The sequence below is a fragment of the Nomascus leucogenys genome, chromosome 13, assembly GCF_006542625.1.
Source record: "Nomascus leucogenys isolate Asia chromosome 13, Asia_NLE_v1, whole genome shotgun sequence".
NCBI lineage: Eukaryota > Metazoa > Chordata > Mammalia > Primates > Hylobatidae > Nomascus > Nomascus leucogenys.
In genome coordinates, this window is record NC_044393.1 from 36,487,763 (window position 1) to 36,508,140 (window position 20,378).

A 20,378-nucleotide genomic window follows, 5' to 3' on the forward strand; every position below is an offset into this window, starting at 1 on the left:
TTTTTAAATTAAGGTAAAAATAACGCACTTTTTTTTTTTTTTTTTTTTTTTTTTTTTTTGCAGAAACAAAAATTCAAGAAGTTGAAAAACGCTTTTCACATCACCTGGAGAGATGCACAGGTAACATTTTGATACATTTCCTTCCAGTCTTTTCTCTAGATGCATGTAGTTTTCTTTTTTAAAATTTAGTATATAAAACTGGCATCAGACTGTATAGACTGTATATCTGGCATCTCCTGCTGTTTTACCTGGCATCAAGTAGTGAGAATTTTGCCATATCGGTAAGTATTGCCAACACGCTTTTTAATGATTGTGTAGCATTCCAGCTATGAATGAACACTAGCGTATGTAATCTATTGTTACACACTTATTTTTAAAATCAGCATTACAGTTGTAAATCTATTTGATGTTGCTAATGACATTTTTAAAGTTCTGGTAATCCCACAACCCATAGATAAACACTCATAACATCTTGGTGTGTCACTTTCTGGGCTTTTCTATGCATATAGCCATAAATGTATGTGTTGCACTTACAGAAATAACATCATGTATATACATAAGTGAATCCCTGAAGCCTCCCTCTCCTCAGCAAAACATTAAAATGCCAAGCTCTTAAAACAATGAATGTATAGCTGTGTTTTTAAAAATCTCTTAGGGCAGCACCAAGGGGAACTCCAGCATTGGCAGAGGGGAAGGCTGCGACCCAGGGGGTCAGGCTGAGGACCTGGGGCTGGATGAAGCTGTGGGTGAGTGTAGACAAAGAAGAAAAGAGGACCAAGGACAGTGCCCTGGGTCCTTCAAGGTTAAGGGCTCAAGAAAGAGGCCAGGTGCAGTGGCTCACATCTGTAATCCCAGCACTTTAGGATGCCGAAGCAGGCAGACCACCTGAGGTCAGGAGTTCAAGACCAGCCTGGCCAATATAATGAAACTCCGTCTCTACTAAAAATACAAAAAATTAGCCAAGTGTGGTGGCACTCACCTGTAGTCCCAGCTATTTGGGAGGCTGAGGCAGGAGAATTGCTTGAGCCTGGGAGGCAGAGGTTGCAGTGAGCCAAGATCATGCCACTGCACTCCAGCCTGAGCAAAAGAGTGAGACTCCATCTCAAAAAAAAAAAAAGAAAAAGAAAAAAAAAGAAAGAAAGAACCAAATAGAGACTCTTGAAGTGGAGGAGCCCCTGAAGCAGGAGAAAAACCAGGCTACTGTGGCATTCTAGAAGCCAAAAGAAGAAAGTGTAACTTACTGCTGTTTTAGTGCAAATTTCTGTTTTCGTGTGTTTCTTGGCCATTTGAATCCTGTGAATTTTCTAGTCATATCCTTTGACCATGTGTTTGTCTTTTTCTTGACTTTTAGGAGCTCTTTACATGCTCTGAAGAAAAGATCTTTGTTAAGTGTGTTGCAAATGTTTTCTCCCAGTCTGCCACTTGTCTGACTTAGCTTAGGGAATCTTTTGGATATGAGAAGTTTTTAATCTTCAACCTGTCAATTTTTTCCTTATTGCTTCGGGGTTTTGCGTCTTACTTAGAGAGGCCTTCCCTATCCCTGAGATATAAAAGATGTTCTTTTAATCTCAAGGTCCAAAAGAACACGTGGGAGACTTTCCCAGAGCACTGCTTGGCCCAAGAGGAGTGTGTGGTCACTGGGCAAAAATGAATCTAAGATTATCTGGATGAGAACTCCTTGCCATGCATCTTTTCTTTCTTTCCTCTCTTTCATCCCTTTCCTTCTTTCTTTCCTTGCTTCATTCCTTCCTTCCCTTCTTTCTCTCTTTCTCTTTCTCTCTTTTCCTTCCTTTCCTTCCTTCTTTTCTTCCTTCCTTTCTCTTCCTTTCCTTTCCTATGGCCCCTCCTTGGTGCCATACAAAGGGCATTGGCACAACCACTTCTAGGACAGAAGAGCCACACCCATCGTATGCTGATATCATAGCCATTTCCAGATACCTCGTCTACCCTTTGCCTGTAGCAGTGCACGGGGCCCATTTCCATCCCCTCTCAAGTGACCATTTCCCCCAGCAATCCATCTGAGGCCCTGGGCTCCCCTACCTCTTTCTGTAAGTTCCAGCTTTCTGCTTTTAGGACTGTTTGGGAAATCCATAACTCACCTTCTCTTCTGTTGGTCCAGCCTGCCCAAAGCTGTCCTTCAGGACCCTCAGCAAGCTTTCCATTCTCTTTTTGTTTGTTTATTTGAGACAGGGTCTAGCATTGTCACCCAGGACGGAGTACAGTTGCACGATCATAGTTCATTGCAGCCTCAGTCTCCTCAGTAGCTAGGACTACAGGCACGAGGCACCATGCCTGGCTGATTTTTAATTTTTTTTTTTGTTTGAGATGGAGTCTCACTCTGTTGCTCAGGCTGGAGTGCAGTGCACGATCTCAGCTCACTACAACCTCCTCCTCCCTGGTTCAAGCAATTCTCCTGCTTCAGCCCCTAGTCTCAAACTCCTGAACTCAAGTGATCTGCCTAACTTGGCCTCCCAAAGTGCTGGGATTACAGCCGTGAGCCACCTCACCCGGCCAAAAAATAATAATAAATGATAAATAATAAAAATAAAGAAAACAACATTGACTGGGCGCGGTGGCTCACGCCTGTAATCCCAGCACTTTGGGAGGCCGAGGCAGGCAGATTACAAGGTCAGGAGATTGAGACCATCCTGGCTAACACGGTGAAACCCCGTCTCTATTAAAAATACAAAAAATTAGCCGGGCACGGTGGCAGGCGCCTGTAGTCTGAGCTACTCAGGAGGCTGAGGCAGGAGAGTGGCGTGAACCCGGGAGGCAGAGCTTGCAGTGAGCCGAGATCGCACCACTGCACTCCAGCCTGGGCGACAGAGCAAGACTCCATCTCAAAAAAAAAAAAAATTAGCTAGGCATAGTGGCTTGCGCCTGTAGTCCTAGCTCCTAGGGAGGCTGGGGTGGGTGGGAGGATCACCTGAGCCCAGGAGCATGAGGCTGCAATGAACTATGATTGCACCACTGCATTACAGCTTGGGTAACAAACTTTGTTTTGAAAGAAAGGAAGAAAAAGAAAGAAGGAAAGAAGGAAGGAAAGGAAAGGCAGAGATTGCAGTGAGCCGAGATTACGGCACTGTACTCTAACCTGGGTGACAGAGTGAGACTCCATCTCAAAAAAAAAAGAAAAAAAAAGTTTTATTAAGATATATTTCAAAAAGCATACACTTCACCCATTTAAAGTGTACAGTTCACAGATATGCTCAACTGTCACCACAGTCCATTTTGGATTATCTTTTTTTTTTTTTTGAGACCAAGTCTCACTCTGTTGCCCAGGCTGGAGTGCAGTGGCTCGATCTCAGCTCACTTCAACTTCAACCTCCACCTCCCAGGTTCAAGAAACTCAGTCTCAAAAAAAAAAAAAAAAGATTTGCTTAAAAGTTAACATCTCGGTCTGAGCGCGGTGGCTCATGCCTGTAATCCCAGCACTTTGGGAGGCCGAGGCGGGAGGATCACGAGGTCAGGAGATCGAGATCATCCTGGAAACCCTGTCTCTACTAAAAATAAAAAAAAATTAGCCAGGCGTGGTGGTGAGTGCCTGTAATCCCAGCTACTCGGGAGGCTAAGGCAGGAGAATTGCTTGAACCCGAGAGGTGGAAGTTGCAGTGAGCTGAGATCATGTCACTGCACTCCAGCCTGAGTGACAGAGCAAGACTCTGTCTCAAAAAATAATAATAATGATAATCAAAAAAATTATACCTGTTCTTTGAAAAATATTTTAAAATACAGAATATTTTGAAGATAAAAACATTTAATCAACTTTATTTCCACCACTCAAAGAATATCCTTGTAGAATGTTTTCACATGCATATTGTGTGGTTTTTTTTTTATTTTATTTTATTTTTTTTGAGACAGAGTCTAGCTCTGTCGCCCAGGCTGGAGTGCAGTGGCGCGATCTCAGCTCACTGCAAGCTCCGCCTCCCAGGTTCATGCCAATCTCTTGCTTCAGCCTCCCAAGTAGCTGAAACTACAGGCGCCCACCACCACGCCTGGCTAATTTTTTTGTATTCTTTTTAGCAGAGACGGGGTTTCACCATGTTAGCCACGATGGTCTCAATCTCCTGACCTCGTGATCCACCCGCCTCGGCCTCCCAAAGTGCTGGGATTACAGGTGTGAGCCACTGCACCCAGCCATGCATATTGTGTTTAATGGGACTACACTTGGCATAATATTTCGTAGCCCATATTGTGAACATCTTTTCATGTCGATAAATAGCTACATCAGTGAATTTCACACTTTTTTTTTTTTTTTTGAGACAGGGTCTCGCTCTGTCACCCAACCTGGAGTGCAGTGGCTCAATTACTACTCACTGCTTCACTGCTGCCTCAGCCTCCCAGGCTAAAGCAATTTTCCCACCTCAGCCTGCAGGGTAGCTGGGACTACAGGCATCCACCACCATGGCGGGCTAATTTTGGGTTTTTTTTTTTTTTTTTTTTTGCTTTTTTTGAGATGGAGTTTCACTCTTGTCACCCAGGCTAGAGTGCAGTGACGCAATGTCAGCTCACTGCAACCTCCGCCTCGTGGGTTCAGTCAGTTCTCCTGCTCAGCCTCCCAAGTAGCTAGGATTATAGGCGCCAACCACTACATCTGGCTGATTTTTGTATTTTTAGTACAGACAGGGTTTCACCATATTGGCCAGGCTGGTCTCGAACTCCTGACCTCAGGTGATCCACCTGCCTGGGCCTCCTAAAGTGTTGGGATTACAGGCGTGAGCCACCGCACCTGGCCTAATTTTTGTATTTTTTGTAGAGACAGAGTTTCACCATGTTGCCCAGGCTGGTCTCGAACTCCTGAGCTCAAGCGATTCTTCCTCCTTGGCCTCCCAAAGTGCTGGGATTATAGGCATGAGCCACCACCCACACTTCTTTTACTCTAGGAATCTTTTGTTCAAAAGTCCATTTGCTATGATCTCAATATGTAGTCTTTCAATAATGAACAATTATTGACCCCCTACCAAGCAGGCATCCCCACCCACCTGCCCATTCTCCTTAAAGGTTGCAGGTATTGCACAGTGCAGAGGAATCACCTCCCCTATTGAAGACAATAACTCAATGAACTTACATCTGTATGTACTTTTATCATCTCCTTAAGAGAAATGCTGAGAAGTGGGATATTAGGGTCAGGGGCCAACTTTGGTCTTGAACCAAAGTTCTGGGAGCAAGGTTCTGGGAGCCCGGGAGAGAGGTAAATGATTTGGTCCTTGTCCTTCAATAGCCCAGTCAGCTTGAGATGAGATTCAAGAAAGGGAAAAGGAGATCCCAATACTTAATGCTACTGGGCATGGTGGCTCATGCCTGTAATCCCAGCACTTTCGGAGACTGAGGCGGGTGGATCGCTTAAGCCCAGGAGTTCAAGACCAGCCTGGGCAACATGACAAAACCCAGTCTCTCCAAAAAATACAAAAATGTGCCAAGCGCAGTGGCATGCGCCTATAGTCACAGCTACTTGGGAGGCTGAGGTGGGAGGATTGCTTGAGCTCAGGAGACAGAGGTTGCAGTGAGCCGAGATTTAACACTGCACTCCAGCCTGGGTGACAGAGAGACTTGGACTCAAAACAAAAACAGAAAAAAAAACTAAATGCTGTGCCTCCCATCAGTTCCTCCCTAGGAATTCATCTTGTAGATAGCACACAGACACATAAGGGCATACTTACTGCATCATTGTAAAAGCTCATATCCTAAACGTTCAGCATTAGGGGCTTGAGTAAATATATATTGTTATGGTACTAATATGGATCCATCTCCAAGTAAGATGAAGAGAGGTATAGAACAATGGTTTTTATTTTTATTTATTTATTTATTTTTGAGACAGAATCTCACTTTGTCACCCAGGCTGGAGTGCAGTGGCACGATCTTGCCTCACTGCAACCTCCGCCTCCCGGGTTCAGGTGATTCTCCTGCCTCAGATTCCCAAGTAGCTGGGATTACAGGTGCACGCCACCATGCCTGGCTAATTTTTGTATTTTTAGTAGAGATAGGGTTTCACCATGTTGCCCAGGCTGATCTTGAACTCCTGACCTCAGGTGATCCACCTACCTTGGCCTCCCAAAGTACTGGGATTACAGGTGTGAGCCAGCATGCCAGCCTAGAACAATGTTTGTATGCTGTTTGTATATTCTTTAAAATACAGACGGATTTACACTTGTTAAGATATAGACCTGCAGCCACTAACCCTAAGTGGCCATTGAACTATTAATTTATTTATTTTTATGTTTAGAATCAAAGTCTCACTCTGTTGCCCAGGCTGGAGTGCAGTGGTGGAATTATGGCTCACTGCAGACTCAAACTCCTGGGCTCAAGCTATCCTCCTACCTCAGCCTCCAGAGTCACTTGGATTTTTTGTTTGTTTGTCTGTTTTTGAGATGGAGTCTTGCTCTTTTCGCCCAGGCTGGAGTGCCATGGCGTGATCTTGGCTCACTGCAACCTCCGCCTCCCAGGTTCAAGCGATTCTCCTGCCTCAGCCTCCCGAGTAGCTGGGATTACAGGTGCGTGCCACCAGGCCCAGCTAATGTTTGTATTTTTAGTAGAGACGTGTTTTCACAATGTCGGCCAGGCTGGTCTCAAACTCCTGACCTTGTGATCCACCTGCCTCAGCCTCCCAAAGTGCTGGGATTACAGGTGTGAGCCACCGCGCCCAGCGAGTCACTTGGATTATAGGCAGGGGCCACCACGCCGGGCTAAGTTTTTAAAAAATGTTTTGTAGAGACAAGGTTTCACCATATTGCCCAAGCTGGTCTTGAATTACTAGCCTCAGGCAATTCTCCTGCATCAGGCTCTGGAGTTGCTGGGATTATAGGTGTGAGCCACAGTGCCAGCACTATTGAGCCCTTTAAATGTTGCAAGTACAAATTGAGACGTGCTGGGTGTGTAAAATGCATATTATGGTTTGAAGACTTGGTATCCAAAAAAGTATGTAAAATATCTCATTAATTTATATTGATAACATGTCAAATAATATTTTGAATACATTACATTGAATAAAATATTACAGTAATTTCATGTTTCTTTTTTACTGTTTTAAATGTGGCTACTATAATATTTTAAATTATGTATGTGGGCCAGGCACAGTGGCTCACGCCTGTAATCCTAGCACTTTGGGAGGCCGAGGTGGGTGGATCACCTGAGGTCAGGAGTTTGAGACCAGCCTGGCCAATATGGCAAAACCCTGTCTCTACTGAAAATACAAAATTGGCCAGGAATGGTGGTGGGCACCTGTAATCCCAGATACTCGGGAGGCTGAGGCAGGAAAATCGCTTGAACCCAGGAGGCGGAGAGCCGAGATCATACCACTGTACTCCAGCCTGGGCAACAGGGCGAGACTCCATCTCAAACAAACAAAAAAACCCAGAACCCCTCTGTGGTCTTGCCCACCTCCCCCCTCACTGGCCCAGAGGTGACCTGACTGTGGAATTTCAAGGGATTCAATAGTATAATGCCTGCCCTGCCACACACACCCTGTGCAGATGTATGTTGGCTGGGTGGGGGGTGGGGGGGATACCTGTTGTGTTTATTTTGAAAATGCAAATCTCGGGGCAGTTTTATTTCTGGTTTTTGGGCTGGGTGGCTTCACAAGGGCACTTCCCCCTTCCCTCCTGGCACTAAGGGCAGTCACATCCTCACTGGAAGTAGTGGCTGGAGGTCCAGGGCATGACCCCTGACCCAGGGAGGATGAACCGGAAATTCAGTCTTGCAGAGCCCTCTGCACAGCACAGGAGCTAGGCAAAATGTAGAGAAAAGGAAAGGTCACAGTTCCCACCTTGGCCACCCCTCTCAGGTGGGGCTGGGGTCTTCCCCTCCCCTTCAGATGCATTGGCCCACTCAGCCCCCCAGCACCAGGCCCTCCCTTTTGCCACTGCCATCCAATGCACCTTGGGTCCGGGTGGCTGGGACTGCACGAGAAGGGGTGCTCCTGCCTTGCTGAGCTGCAGCCCGCCCCCCACACCACCACCCGCCCAGCCAGAGGCCACTTCTAACCTGGGGAGACGGGATGCGAAAGCTGCTCACTACCCACTGGCTTTTGGGTGCAGCCTCCTGGAACAAGAGGCCTGGAAAACTAGCGGGGCTGGAAGGCATTTAGATAATTGGAAGATGGGCCGGGCACAGTGGCTCATGCCTGTAATCCCAGCACTTTGGGAGGCCTAGGCGGGTGGATCACGAGGTCAGGAGTTCGAGACCAGCCTGGCCAATATGGTGAAACCCCTGTCTCTACTAAAAATACAAAAATTAGCTGGGCATGGTGGCACGCTCCTGTAGTCTCAGCTACTCGGGAGGCTGAGGCAGAAGAATCGCTTGAACCCGGGTGGCGGAGGTTGTAGTGAGCAGACATCGCCACTGCACTCCAGCCGGGTTGACAGAGCGAGACTCCATCTCAAAAAAAAAAAAGATAATTGGAAGATGCTCCGCTTAAAACGAATGACAAATTCAGCCTCTCTGGTCTGGTCATCAAAGAAACACCAATTAAATAATATGGTGCCATTGGCACCAAGTTAGCCAAATCATCAATGGGCGTGATACTTAATTCGCTTCTCTGGTTGCTGACACCCTCCTCGACTCCCAGCCGCGGAAATCCATTCCTAGTTCCACCGTTTAGAGCCTCTACTGGGGCTGCCGCGAAAATTGGGCCGGTTGGGGTAACATCTAACCTGGGGTCCCCCGAAAGCGCCCATCAGTTCCGCTTGGGGGCCCCACTGCCCTCCCACCTCCTACGCTGGGCGCTCCGCCTGCGAATGACGTTTTGCTGCTGCTCAGCGCAGCCAGTCGCGGAGGCGGGGAGGCTGCGCGGTCAGAGGCGCCTGGAGCGAGCGAATCCTGGCCCACCGCCTGCCCAACCGCGTGACCTTGATTTAGTTAATGAACTTCACGCCTCAACGTCCAGGTCTGTAAAATGGGGTATCTAACGCAGACCGCACAGCCCAGCTGGGTTTAGCAAACTTCCGGGAGCCGGTTGGAGCCTCTCCCCGTCCCTAGCGGTGATCCCAGGTGACGACATGCCGCGGGGGGTCCTGCGGAGGCCACCCTAGGGCGTTGCTGCTGCCTTTGGGAGTGTGGAGCTCCAAACCATGTCGCGAGAGGCGGATTTTGGGAGGCCAGGATCCTCGCGCCAGGGGTATGTGAGAGGGTGTGGGATAAATCTTAATTCCTCCGGCCCACCCAAAGCCTGGAAATCCAGCCTCCACGCCTCTTGCCCTACGGGCCCCGCCCTCAATCCCGCCCTCATCTAACCCGCTACCCCATTGGTGGCGTCTGGCGGCGCGGCTGCTGTTATTTTTCGAATATATAAGGAGGTGGAAGTGGCAGCTGCAACTAGAGGCTTCCCAGGCTGGTGCCTGAGCCCCGCGTCCCTCGCCCCCCGCCCTCCCTTCATCCCTCTCCTCCCTCTCGCCTGACCCTGTGGCTCTTCCTCCCTCCTTCCCTCCCTCCCCACCCCTCGCCCGCTGCCTCCCTCGGCCCAGCCAGCTGTGCCGGCGTTTGTTGGCTGCCCTGCGCCCGGCCCTCCAGCCAGCCTTCTGCCGGCCCCGCCGCGATGGAGGTGCCCCAGCCGGAGCCCGCGCCAGGCTCGGCTCTCAGTCCAGCAGGCATGTGCGGTGGCGCCCAGCGTCCCGGCCACCTCCCGGGCCTCCTGCTGGGATCTCATGGCCTCCTGGGGTCCCCGGTGCGCGCGGCCGCTTCCTCGCCGGTCACCACCCTCACCCAGACCATGCACGACCTCGCCGGGCTCGGCAGGTAGGACACCCCAAGGAGGCTGGATATGGGGGTGAGAGGCTCGGTCTGGAGTCCTGGGCCTCCTGGAGAACTGGGCATGGTAGTCGAATCCAGGAGGTGGAGTCCCGGGGAGGCATCCTGGGCAGTGGAGAGGTACGCCCTTGTCCCTTCATAGGGGCGCAGGACATGGGAAGTGAGACCTGGGCTGTGCCCCCCACACCCTCCAGGTGACCTGCTCTCAGTCTGCACAAGCCTCTCCAAGTCTTCTTTCCCCTCACTCCCTCCTCCCTCATTGTGCCTCCACCACGCTGCCTCCCTAATCTCTGCCCAGATAGCCACCATTTTGCCCCAGTATGGGAATCCCAAGCCTGGAGAGGGAACTTGAGGGTGGCAGAGCCGTGGAGCACTCACACATCCATGCCCCTGCTCCCTCCACTCCAATTCTGCCCCCAGAATTAAGGCAATTAATTAAACACTGATCCTGCTCCCTAAGTCTGCAAGGGGAGAGCTGGGTTGTTCCAGTAGGAGAACCTGGTCTTGGTCCATCCTTCAGGAAGGGTCCTGCAAAGGTGGGGGTCTGACTGTTTAGGGGAAGGCTCTCTGGGGTGGCTCTGCTAGACCACCAACCCCTAGGCTGGCCTCCAGCCAGGCCGCCTTGCTCTCACCCTGGGCTCACCTTCCCCTGCACCTGGGAGGACCTTTCCTAAACCAGTCAACAAAGAGAAGACCCTTTAGGGCCTCTGTAGAATGAACCTGCCTTGACCTGAGAAGAGGGGGCCCTCGGGGCCATTGCTTTCCCAGTGTAGTGTTTCGCTCAGTTCTTTTCTCAGCAAGGGAGTGGGAACGTGGGCTAGCCAGGTCTTGAGCCCCACGTTTACCTTTCTCCTTTCCCGGGTCCCTGCTCCCTTCCCAGCGAAACCCCAAAGAGTCAAGTAGGGACCCTGCTCCTCCGCAGCCGCAGCCGCAGCCGCCTGACGCGCCTCTCCCTGTCTCGACGGGCATCCGAATCCTCCCTGACGTCTGAATCCTCCGAATCTTCTGATGCAGGTGAGGCCCAGGGGAGCCTGGAGAGATCTGCCTGTGCCAGGAGAGTTTGTGGGGGCTGCCTGGGCCTCCCAATTTCCCTGCTGATCAAACTAACATCCTCCCCACAACCTGGTGGGCCCCGGAGCCTCTCCCCAACCCTCCACAGAGATGGAAGGAAGACACATCTCTTGGGCTCACCACACCCAACATGGACTGGCTGAGTGGATGAGAGGGTGGGGCCCTCTACGGAGATGACATCTTACCTATGTAAAACCACGCACCAAAGTTTCTAAACCACTGCCCTACCTGGGAAGCACCCAGGGCTGAGAGTTGGTCTTTAGAACATTCTTAGCCTATAACCTCTTCTTTAAAAATCTGTTGTCTCTTCTAGAACAAATTATTTTAAACCAGTTCAAGAAAAATGCTTAGCGAGCATTGTGGTTTAAAGACGGATATGAAGGAATTTCCATAGTAAACAGGGAGTGGAGCCCTGGACCATTTGGGGGACGATGTTTCAGCTCTCAGGGTCCATGGTTGGGTTTTTGTTTCATTTTCTAATGTGTCAAAGTCCAAACTAGAAACTTTTTTTTTTTCTTATTGGGACATGGTGGGGGAAAGTATACAGAAAGTGCTACTCACTAATTTCAAACCAAGGTGCTCTGTCCCCTCAGGTCTCTGCATGGATTCCCCCAGCCCTATGGACCCCCAGATGGCAGAGCAGATGTGAGTAGAGAGGGGAATGTGTACTACCAAGCATTCAGCACCTGTCTTTAAGAATCCTACTTCTACCATAAACTCACCGAGAAGGCCTGGGAAAGCAGACAGACCATGGGGTGGCTTCAGGATCCCCATGGCCGGGGGGCTCACTGACCTTCTTAGGCCTTGGCATTCTGCTCCCTGTCTCAGAGAAGGATCTGCTCTCATGGGAGCCAATCGAGAGTGGGCTCAGGGCCAGGGATAGTGGGGACAGTGGCCACTGGGAGAGCAGATACTAGACTACAGCCCATGTCTTGCAGGAATACAAGCCCAGCATATGTCCCATTTTTCTTTCTTGCCTATACCCATTTTTTTCTGAGAAATATTACAATTTAAAAATATGATCCAACTAATTCAAAACTTTAACTCACTCTAGGCCAAACAAAACACAGTTGCCTGCAGGTTGATGTGGCTCTTGGCCGAACAGCAACCTCTGACTTCGATGACACTTGACCCTCTGGCCAGCCCTGGTCTAGGCTCTTTGTGCAAGGAAATGGAGAGAGAGTTGGTGGGCTCTGGCCTGGACAGACCTTCCCCTTGGCTGTGGGCATGGGTGGTGTCTTCCAGAGCACAGCTGTTCCCGTCCAGTTGTTAAAGCCCAAGCAGCGGAGCAGCTGCCAGCCATTAATAAGGACAGCTGGGCATCCCTGGCCTGTGCAGGGGACTGTGGCTTTGGATTTAGGGTAGTGACTTGTCTTACCTCCCATTGCCTTTGATCAGACTGGGCTGGGCTGCAGATCGGTTCACAAACAGGAAATGAGGAGAGGATTGGGTGGGGTTGGGGGACTGCAGCTTGGTTTTGGTGGCAGCACAGAGCAGTCTTGCCCTACCCCCAAGGCTCATGTGCAAGCCAATGAAATTGGTCATCCCTGATACCAAGTTGGCTGGGCACAGCAGCCCCCCCAGGGGGGCATCCCCCACTTTATCCCTGAGTGGTTCCCTTCCCTGCACCTGCTTTGACAGTTATACAGAGTTTCTCAGAAAGAAGCTGTGTGTGTGTGTGTGTGTGTGTGTGTGTGTGTATGTGTATGTGTGTATGTGTGTAGATACACAAAAGCTCCGCGTGGCAGGTGGTCTCCTGTAACATGGCTGGGGGGCGGGGCCTCAGAGGGAACATGTGTTGGAATTCCTTGCCTGCTGGCCTCTTCTAAGGCAGGAGGAGGGGGTGGTCCTGGAAAATTCCATAGGAGGGAGGAGAGGATGTGACCCTGCACGTTTGTCACTAGGGGGTCTACCGTATCAGACAGGAGCTGTTTGGGGGAGCCCTAAAGCAGGCCTCAGTCCTCGGAGGACCGGGAGCCAGGCCAGCTCCTCACAGGGGAGAGGAAGCCTAGCCTTGCTGTTGTCCAGGCCCTGGAGACACCCACATTGCTGGGTGCCCCTGGCCTATCATCATAGGATGGATGGATGCCTTTCCTGGCAGCCATACATCATAGGATGGATGGATGCCTTTCCTGGCAGCCATATGGCCCCGCTGAGGTGATTTGCATACAGGTGGAAGGCCTGGTGCAGGCTGGTGAGACTGTTGCCTTGGTGACGCCTCCCTGACCCTGTGACCTGCCCCAGCTGTCTCTATCACTGCCATTCTCTGGGCTTGCTTTCATTCAGGGCAGCCTTTAAAATTCCAGCCTGCCTTTTATCTCCCCCCTCCCCAATACCTGGGCCCCCTGATGGTGGGCGTTCTTCTTACCCCACGCCTTCCACTGCCTTGAGCCCTGGCCCTTGTCTTTGCCCTTACTCCCCCCCTGGACTGGAGACCTGGTGCTGGGGACTGGGGGCCTGGTGCTGGGGTGGGTGATGGGTGCGGAGGGAGGATGGGTTGCATGGGACCCTTCTCTGTCCTAGGTTTGAACAGGCCATCCAGGCAGCCAGCCGGGTCATTCGAAAGTAAGTGTTCCTGGGCCTCTTCCATCTACCACAAGCTTTCCCCTAGGACGCACAGGGCTCTGGAAGGGCATGCTGCATGCTCTCGGTCCCTGCCCTGCCTCTCCCAGCTCTCACCTGTCCCCATTTCCTCCTGTAGTGAGCAGTTTGCCATCAGACGCTTCCAGTCTATGCCGGTGAGTGTCTTTGAGGCCTGACTAAGGCTTAGGCATGCTGGCCAGGCATGGGGTAGATGAGCAGGAGGCATCCAGGGATCACCCAGCTGGGTGTCCCCAGGCAGGCTGTGGGAGATGGGGTTTCAGAAGTAGGTAAGTGGGAGGAACTGGAGGAGAGGTGGAGAAGGTAGGGCCTGGGCTGGTGCCAGAGGAATACAGCCTTCATTCCTCTGCCTGCCGCCCTGCCTGGCTCTCTAGGTGAGGCTGCTGGGCCACAGCCCCGTGCTTCGGAACATCACCAACTCCCAGGCACCCAACGGCCGGAGGAAGAGCGAGGCAGGCGGTGGAGCTGCCAGCAGCTCTGGGGAAGACAAGGAGAATGTGCGCTTCTGGAAGGCCGGGATGGGAGCTCTCCAGGGAGAGGAGGGGGCATGCTGGGGTGGTTCCCTGGCATGTGAGGACCCTCCTCTCCCATCTTGGCTGCAGGATGGATTTGTCTTCAAGATGCCATGGAAGCCCACACATCCCAGCTCCACCCATGCTCTGGCAGAGTGGGCCAGCCGCAGGGAAGCCTTTGCCCAGAGACCCAGCTCGGCCCCTGACCTGATGGTACATCCAGAGAGCTGACCTCTGGGAGGGGCCTGGGGATGCAGCTTTGGGGAAGAGGAGGGTGGCCCTGAACCCCCAGGCACTGGGAACTTTTCCTCAGGAGGATGGGGCAGGAACTATCTCCACCTCTAAGTCTGTGTCTGTCTGTCATGTGGACAGTGTCTCAGTCCTGAGCGGAAGATGGAAGTGGAGGAGCTCAGCCCCTTGGCCCTAGGTCGCTTCTCTCTGACCCCTGTAGAAGGGGATACTGAGGAAGATGATGGATTTGTGGACATCCTAGAGAGTGACTTAAAGGTAAACAGCCTTGTCCCACCAGGCCCCTACCTCCCCATCCCTGGGTTCGCCCAAAAGAAGAGAGCTCTGAGCCCTCGTGGCAGGACCGAGACCTCATTCCAGTGTCAGAAGAAGAATTTGAGGTAACTGAGTCACAGCCTAACCTCTGGCCAATGAGAGAAGAGCAGGTGTCTGGTGCCACAGTGGAGGGCAGGTTTGGGAGGTAGGGGAGCTTCTCACCCCAACCTGGAGTTTGCCAGGGAAACAGGGAAGGCTGTGCTGGAGGATTCCGGGACTGGAGGGGTTTGGCCTATGCCTGTGGGTATGACCTTGTCCTTGCTAATCTGGCCTCAGGACGATGATGCAGTTCCCCCAGGCATGGAGAGTCTCATTAGTGCCCCACTGGTCAAGACCTTGGAAAAGGAAGAGGAACAGGTGGGCCTCTGGGGTGGCCCCCTCCGAATTTGGAGGCATGGGGTCCATCCTACTCTCCGGTGGATTTGAGGGATGGGGTGGGGCCTGGGCACTCTGATCCCTAACCTGCTGTCCCTGCCAGGACCTCGTCATGTACAGCAAGTGCCAGCGGCTCTTCCGCTCTCCGTCCATGCCCTGCAGTGTGATCCGGCCCATCCTCAAGAGGCTGGAGCGGCCCCAGGACAGGGACACGCCCGTGCAGAATAAGCGGAAGCGGAGCGTGACCCATCCCGAGGAGCAGCAGGAGGCTGAGGAACCTGTGAGTGCCTTCCTCCTGGGGTCCACTTTGGCATGCACCTGGGCAGCCACCCCCTTGGCTAAGTTTGTGGCAGAGGGCAGGTGGCAGCCTGGGCATGGCAGAGAAAGGGGGTACCAGTCAGGCAGAGCACAGAGGGACAGCCCCACCCTGACCCTGGCCTCCATCTGACTCACTTTCCAGAAAGCCCGCGTCCTCCGCTCAAAATCACTGTGTCACGATGAGATCGAGAACCTCCTGGACAGTGACCACCGAGAGCTGATTGGAGATTACTCTAAGGTACCTGCAGCATCGAAGGGCCCCTTGGGGGCTTGACCTCTTACTGACTAGTGGTCCTCTAGCCCAGGGGCTGCTTGGGTTCCTCCCTCTCTCCCTGGAGCCCCCCTTTCCTTTGTCCTTTGTATCTTTTCATCCTTTGTTCTCACACAGACTCCTCCCTCTGGCCCTCCTTGTCTCCTGACTCCATCTCAAGTCAGTCCAGGCATCTGTTGCGTCGCCATCTTATTTCCAAGCTCATACCTAGCTTGGAACCCCCTCATGTCTCACCTTCGGGCTTGGCAGAGAGTAGGGAGCAGAATGTGGAGTTCATCTCTTCCACTTCCCTTTTTCATTTCTCTTTCCCCTTGGAAGGTTGTTCCCTGGGTGTCAGACCCAAGAGGCGCCTCTCAGTTGCCATGGGAACCAGAACTGAATTTGAAGGCCAAAGCAGGTGTGGCCTCTGATTTTGGGAATGAAACTTCATTCTTTTAGGCTCCTGGTCTTACCAATTTAACTTTCTCCTCTCTCCCGCATCCCTTCCCTTCCCTTCCCTTCAGGCCTTCCTCCTACAGACAGTAGATGGAAAGCACCAAGACCTCAAGTACATCTCACCAGAAACGGTAAACAGCGTTGCCCCATTTTCTAGGCACATTTGGGACTGTAGCTCCATTGTTGACCTTCCCTGGGGACAGGCTGTATGGACTAGGCCAGAGGACAGGCTAGGGCCACCTGCCAGCTGCCAGCCTGACCTGCTGGAAACAACCCCCATGACCTCCTACAGATGGTGGCCCTGTTGACGGGCAAGTTCAGCAACATCGTGGATAAGTTTGTGATTGTAGACTGCAGATACCCCTATGAGTATGAAGGTGGGCACATCAAGGTAAAGTGGGGCAATGGAGAGAGGCCCTGAAGATCCCACCTGGTTTAGGTCCTTGCTCTGCCAAGAGGGTGAATGGGTGGAGGACGGGTGCCCCCTCTCATGGGGAGGGTTCCTACTAAGAGAAGGACAGGGACTGCAGGGGGAGGGGCCTGCCTCCTGGACCCAGGGCTATGCCTGACCTCTGGCTCCTCTGACAGACTGCGGTGAACTTGCCCCTGGAACGCGATGCTGAGAGCTTCCTGCTGCAGAGCCCCATCACACCCTGTAGCCTGGACAAGAGAGTCATCCTCATTTTCCACTGTGAATTCTCATCTGAGCGTGGGCCCCGCATGTGAGTCCCAGCTCCGCCCAGCCAGCTAGTGTCTGCCCCGGCCTTCCCTGCCCAGGCTCACAGGTGCTGGCACCATTGAGATGGCCAGGGGTGCAAGTCCAGGTCCTCCTCTGTCCCATCTGATGGCCTAGAGCTGACCTCAGCCCCACTTCACTGTGCATGGTACCCGCCTCCCATCTCGCTCACTGTCCTGCCTATCAAGCCTCATGTCCACCCCCCATCCATTACTGCCACCCTCAGAAAATCTAGTTCCAAGTCTCTAGCGGTGTCTTTCTCGAAATCTAAGGGCCCCGTGTCAGTCCCCAGTACACTGACCCTCCACATGTTCAGTGCTGTTAGGTCTCCATTGCAACCTCCTCCATTGGCATCCACAGCACCTGGGCCTCCCTGGCTGAGCTCCTTCTGTCTCTATTCCTGTTCTGCCTGGCCATCTGTCCTCCCACCTCTGCCTCCTCCTGGGTTGCCACTGGTCCATCTGACTGCTAGTGGCTCTCCAGCCTGGCCTCATCCATGTGGTGGGAATCTGCACCCTGACGCCCCTTACAGAGTCGCATCCCTGCGGCCCTCCCAACTTCTCCAGGCATCCCAGCACGTGTCACACACCTCCACCCGGGCACCGGGCCTGGGCACTGGCTTCAGTCTTGGGTCCTCCTCCTCCCTTCTCCCCACCACTGATCCTCACCGGGTCTTGTCCAGGAGTGGCCTGAATGGATCCCTTGAATTTGGCCCACTTGTCTCCTCTCCTGCTTCTCCTTTCCTGGTCCAGGCACAGATATCTCTAACAAAGATTGTGCAACTGCCTTCTAGAAACGGAGAGTTCATCCCCTTGATTTTACCTCCTTCCTTCCACCTCCCCACCCTCTTCTGTAGCCAGACTGATCTAAAAATGTTCTTGTGGTTACATTCCTGTGCTCTAAAGCCTTCTGTGGCTCCCCAAGGCCCTCAAAGGAGGGGACCTGGGGGATAGGTCCCATGATGTACAAGCCACTGCATGCCCCACTCTGACCACACCCTGCCTATGACGCCCCAGGTGCCGTTTCATCAGGGAACGAGACCGTGCTGTCAACGACTACCCCAGCCTCTACTACCCTGAGATGTATATCCTGAAAGGCGGCTACAAGGAGTTCTTCCCTCAGCACCCGGTAGCGTGGGTGGGGAAGGCCACAGTCTCTGTGTGAGGGTTTGCTTGGCCAGGCTGGAGCCATGGGATAGGGGGTGGGAGGGTTGAGTCCCTGCCAAACTTACCCATTCCACTGCATTGACCCCTCCTGTCCTGCCCTAGAACTTCTGTGAACCCCAGGACTACCGGCCTATGAACCACGAGGCCTTCAAGGATGAGCTAAAGACCTTCCGCCTCAAGACTCGCAGCTGGGCTGGGGAGCGGAGCCGGCGGGAGCTCTGTAGCCGGCTGCAGGACCAGTGAGGGGCCTGTGTCAGTCCCGCTACCTCCCTTGCCTTTCAAGGCCTGAAGCCAGCTGCCCTATGGGCCTGCCGGGCTGAGGGCCTGCTGGAGGCCTCAGGTGCTATCCATGGGAAAGATGGTGTGGGTGTCCTGCCTGTCTGCCCCAGCCCTGATTCCCCTGTGGCATCCCATCATTTTCCATATCCTGGTGCCCCCCCACCCCTGGAAGAGCCCAGTCTGTTGAGTTAGTTAAGTTGGGTTACTACCAGCTTAAAGGCAGTATTTTGTGTCCTCCAGGAGCTTCTTGTTTCCTTGTTAGGGTTAACCCTTCATCTTCCTGTGTCCTGAAACGCTCCTTTGTGTGTGTGTCAGCTAAACCTGGGGGAGAGCCATGGTTCCTGAGGATGGGTCAGAGCTAAACTCCTTCCTGGCCTGGGAGTCAGCTCTCTGCCCTGTGTACTTCCCGGGCCAGGGCTGCCCCTAACCTCTGTAGGAACCGTGGTATGTCTGCCATGTTGCCCTTTCTCTTTTCCTCTTTCCTGTTCCACCATATGAGCACCTCCAGCCTGAACAGAAGCTCTTACTCTTTCCTATTTCAGTGTTACCTGTGTGCTTGGTCTGTTTGACTTTATACCCATCTCAGGACACTTCCGTAGACTGTTTAGGTTCCCCTGTCAAATATCAGTTACCCACTCGGTCCCAGTTTTGTTGCCCCAGAAAGGGATGTTATTATCCTTGGGGGCTCCCTGGGCAAGGGCTAAGGCCTGAATTGTGAGCCTGCTGGAAGCCCAGCCCCTACTGCTGTGAACCCTGGGGCCTGACTGGTCAGAACTTGCTGCTGTCTTGTTGCGGATGGATGGAAGGTTGGATGGATGGGTGGATGGCCGTGGATGCGCAGTGCCTTGCACACCCAAACCAGGTGGGAGCGTTTTGTTGAGCATGACAGCCTGGAGCAGGTATATATGTGTGTCTATTTGTGTGGACAAAAATCTTTACACTTAGGGTTTGGAACTATTCAAGAGGAAATGTCACAGAAGCAGCTAAACCAAGGACTGAGCACCCTCTGGATTCTGAATCTCAAGATGGGGGCAGGGCTGTGCCTGAAGGCCCTGCTGAGTCATCTCTTAGGGCTTTGGGTCAATAAAGCACTGAGCAAGTTGAGAAACCAGCATTGTGTCCTTTGGGGTCCTGGGCAAGACCCCAGCAGCCCGCCAATTGCGGGATTGGGGTAGGGGACAGGGTCAGCAGAGGCAGGAAGAGTTGCTGGAAAGGTGCCCTCATGCTCTTGTCCCTTCTTCTCCCAGTGTCTTCCATCTCTTGGGTGAGACTCCTGCCAGGACTCTGGATTCAACCCCTCCTTCCCCTCACCTGGCCTCCCAAGCACTTCTAGGCTTGCCCTTCCTAAACTCGGCACCAAAAAGCAAGAGTGACCTCATCACTCAAGGATCATCAGTGGCTCCCCATTGTCCTCAGGATAAACTTAAAGCCAGGTGCAGTGACTCACGCCTGTAATCCCAGCACTTTGGGAGGCTGAGGTGGGCAGATCACAAAGTCAAGAGTTCGAGACCAGCCTGGCCAATATGGTGAAACCCCATCTCTACTAAAAATACAAAAATTAGCCAGGCATGGTGGCACACACCTGTAGTCCCAGCTAACTGGGAGGCTGAGGCAGAAGAATTTCTTGAATCTGGGAGGCAGAGGTTGCAGTGAGCTGATATTGTGCCACTGCACTCCAGCCTGGGCAACAGAGCGAGATACTGCCTCAAAAAAAAAAAAAACAAAACTGGCATGGCCTTTTAAGATTTGGGTCCTCCCCAGCCTCATTCCCTCAAGCAATTGGGAAAGGGCCAATCTGGGAGCACAGGCCAAACCCAGATCTCTGAGGAAATCCTCCCTGAATACCACTGCAGGTGACCCTTCTCCCAGCCCCCCACACACAAATGGGAGCTGTGCGATGGGAAGGACTCCTTTGCATCTGTATATATAAGATGCTGTCTTTGACAGTGCACACACATGTCAGGCATGATTACCACTTTGTGAGACAGTTCATCTATGTTGTGAAGTAGGTGATGCAATGATTATCCACCCCATTTTTCAGATGGGAAGATGGAGGCTATTTCCTATCAGAACAGAAAAAGGGAACTCCAGATCTCTATGCTGAGTCTAAAGGACACCTGCCCTATCTCTAGCTTGTTCTCTCATTTCTTATGCCCAAGAGCTTGGTCTTCACTCCTGGTTCAGAGCCCTCTGCAAGGGCACAATAGGTGGGAGTTATTGGGGTGTTGTTTTGGTCTTGGGGCTCGGCTGTGCTCAGGGAGGGAAGGGACCTCAAGGCTTCAGAAGTCCCCTCCACCTAGCCGGCAGCG

General features: G+C 52.4%; 1 protein-coding gene across 10 annotated transcripts; it reads left to right on the forward strand.

Moving 5' to 3' along the window:
* The first annotated feature begins 68 nt into the window (after positions 1-68).
* Positions 69-19,180, forward strand: CDC25B (cell division cycle 25B). 10 transcript variants are annotated; one of them, XR_004033041.1, is made up of 18 exons: positions 8,403-8,881; positions 9,459-9,729; positions 10,622-10,755; positions 11,406-11,457; positions 13,336-13,377; positions 13,514-13,550; positions 13,788-13,910; positions 14,016-14,138; positions 14,298-14,432; positions 14,766-14,846; positions 14,968-15,144; positions 15,325-15,420; positions 15,772-15,850; positions 15,957-16,019; positions 16,181-16,279; positions 16,477-16,610; positions 17,641-17,752; positions 17,893-19,180. XR_004033041.1 is itself a non-coding variant. In XM_030826326.1 (17 exons), exons 1-17 carry the CDS (start codon positions 8,857-8,859, stop codon positions 18,031-18,033), a joined length of 1,845 nt encoding a protein of 614 aa, XP_030682186.1. In that variant the 5' UTR covers positions 8,403-8,856; the 3' UTR covers positions 18,034-19,180. The 10 variants fall into 10 exon arrangements, 9 of the variants coding, with proteins under 9 accessions (XP_030682185.1, XP_030682186.1, XP_030682188.1 ...); XM_030826326.1 differs by lacking the exon at positions 15,772-15,850; XM_030826325.1 differs by lacking the exons at positions 8,403-8,881; positions 15,772-15,850 and adding an exon at positions 69-120 and having other exon boundaries at positions 13,788-14,138.
* Positions 19,181-20,378: the final 1,198 nt, after the last annotated feature.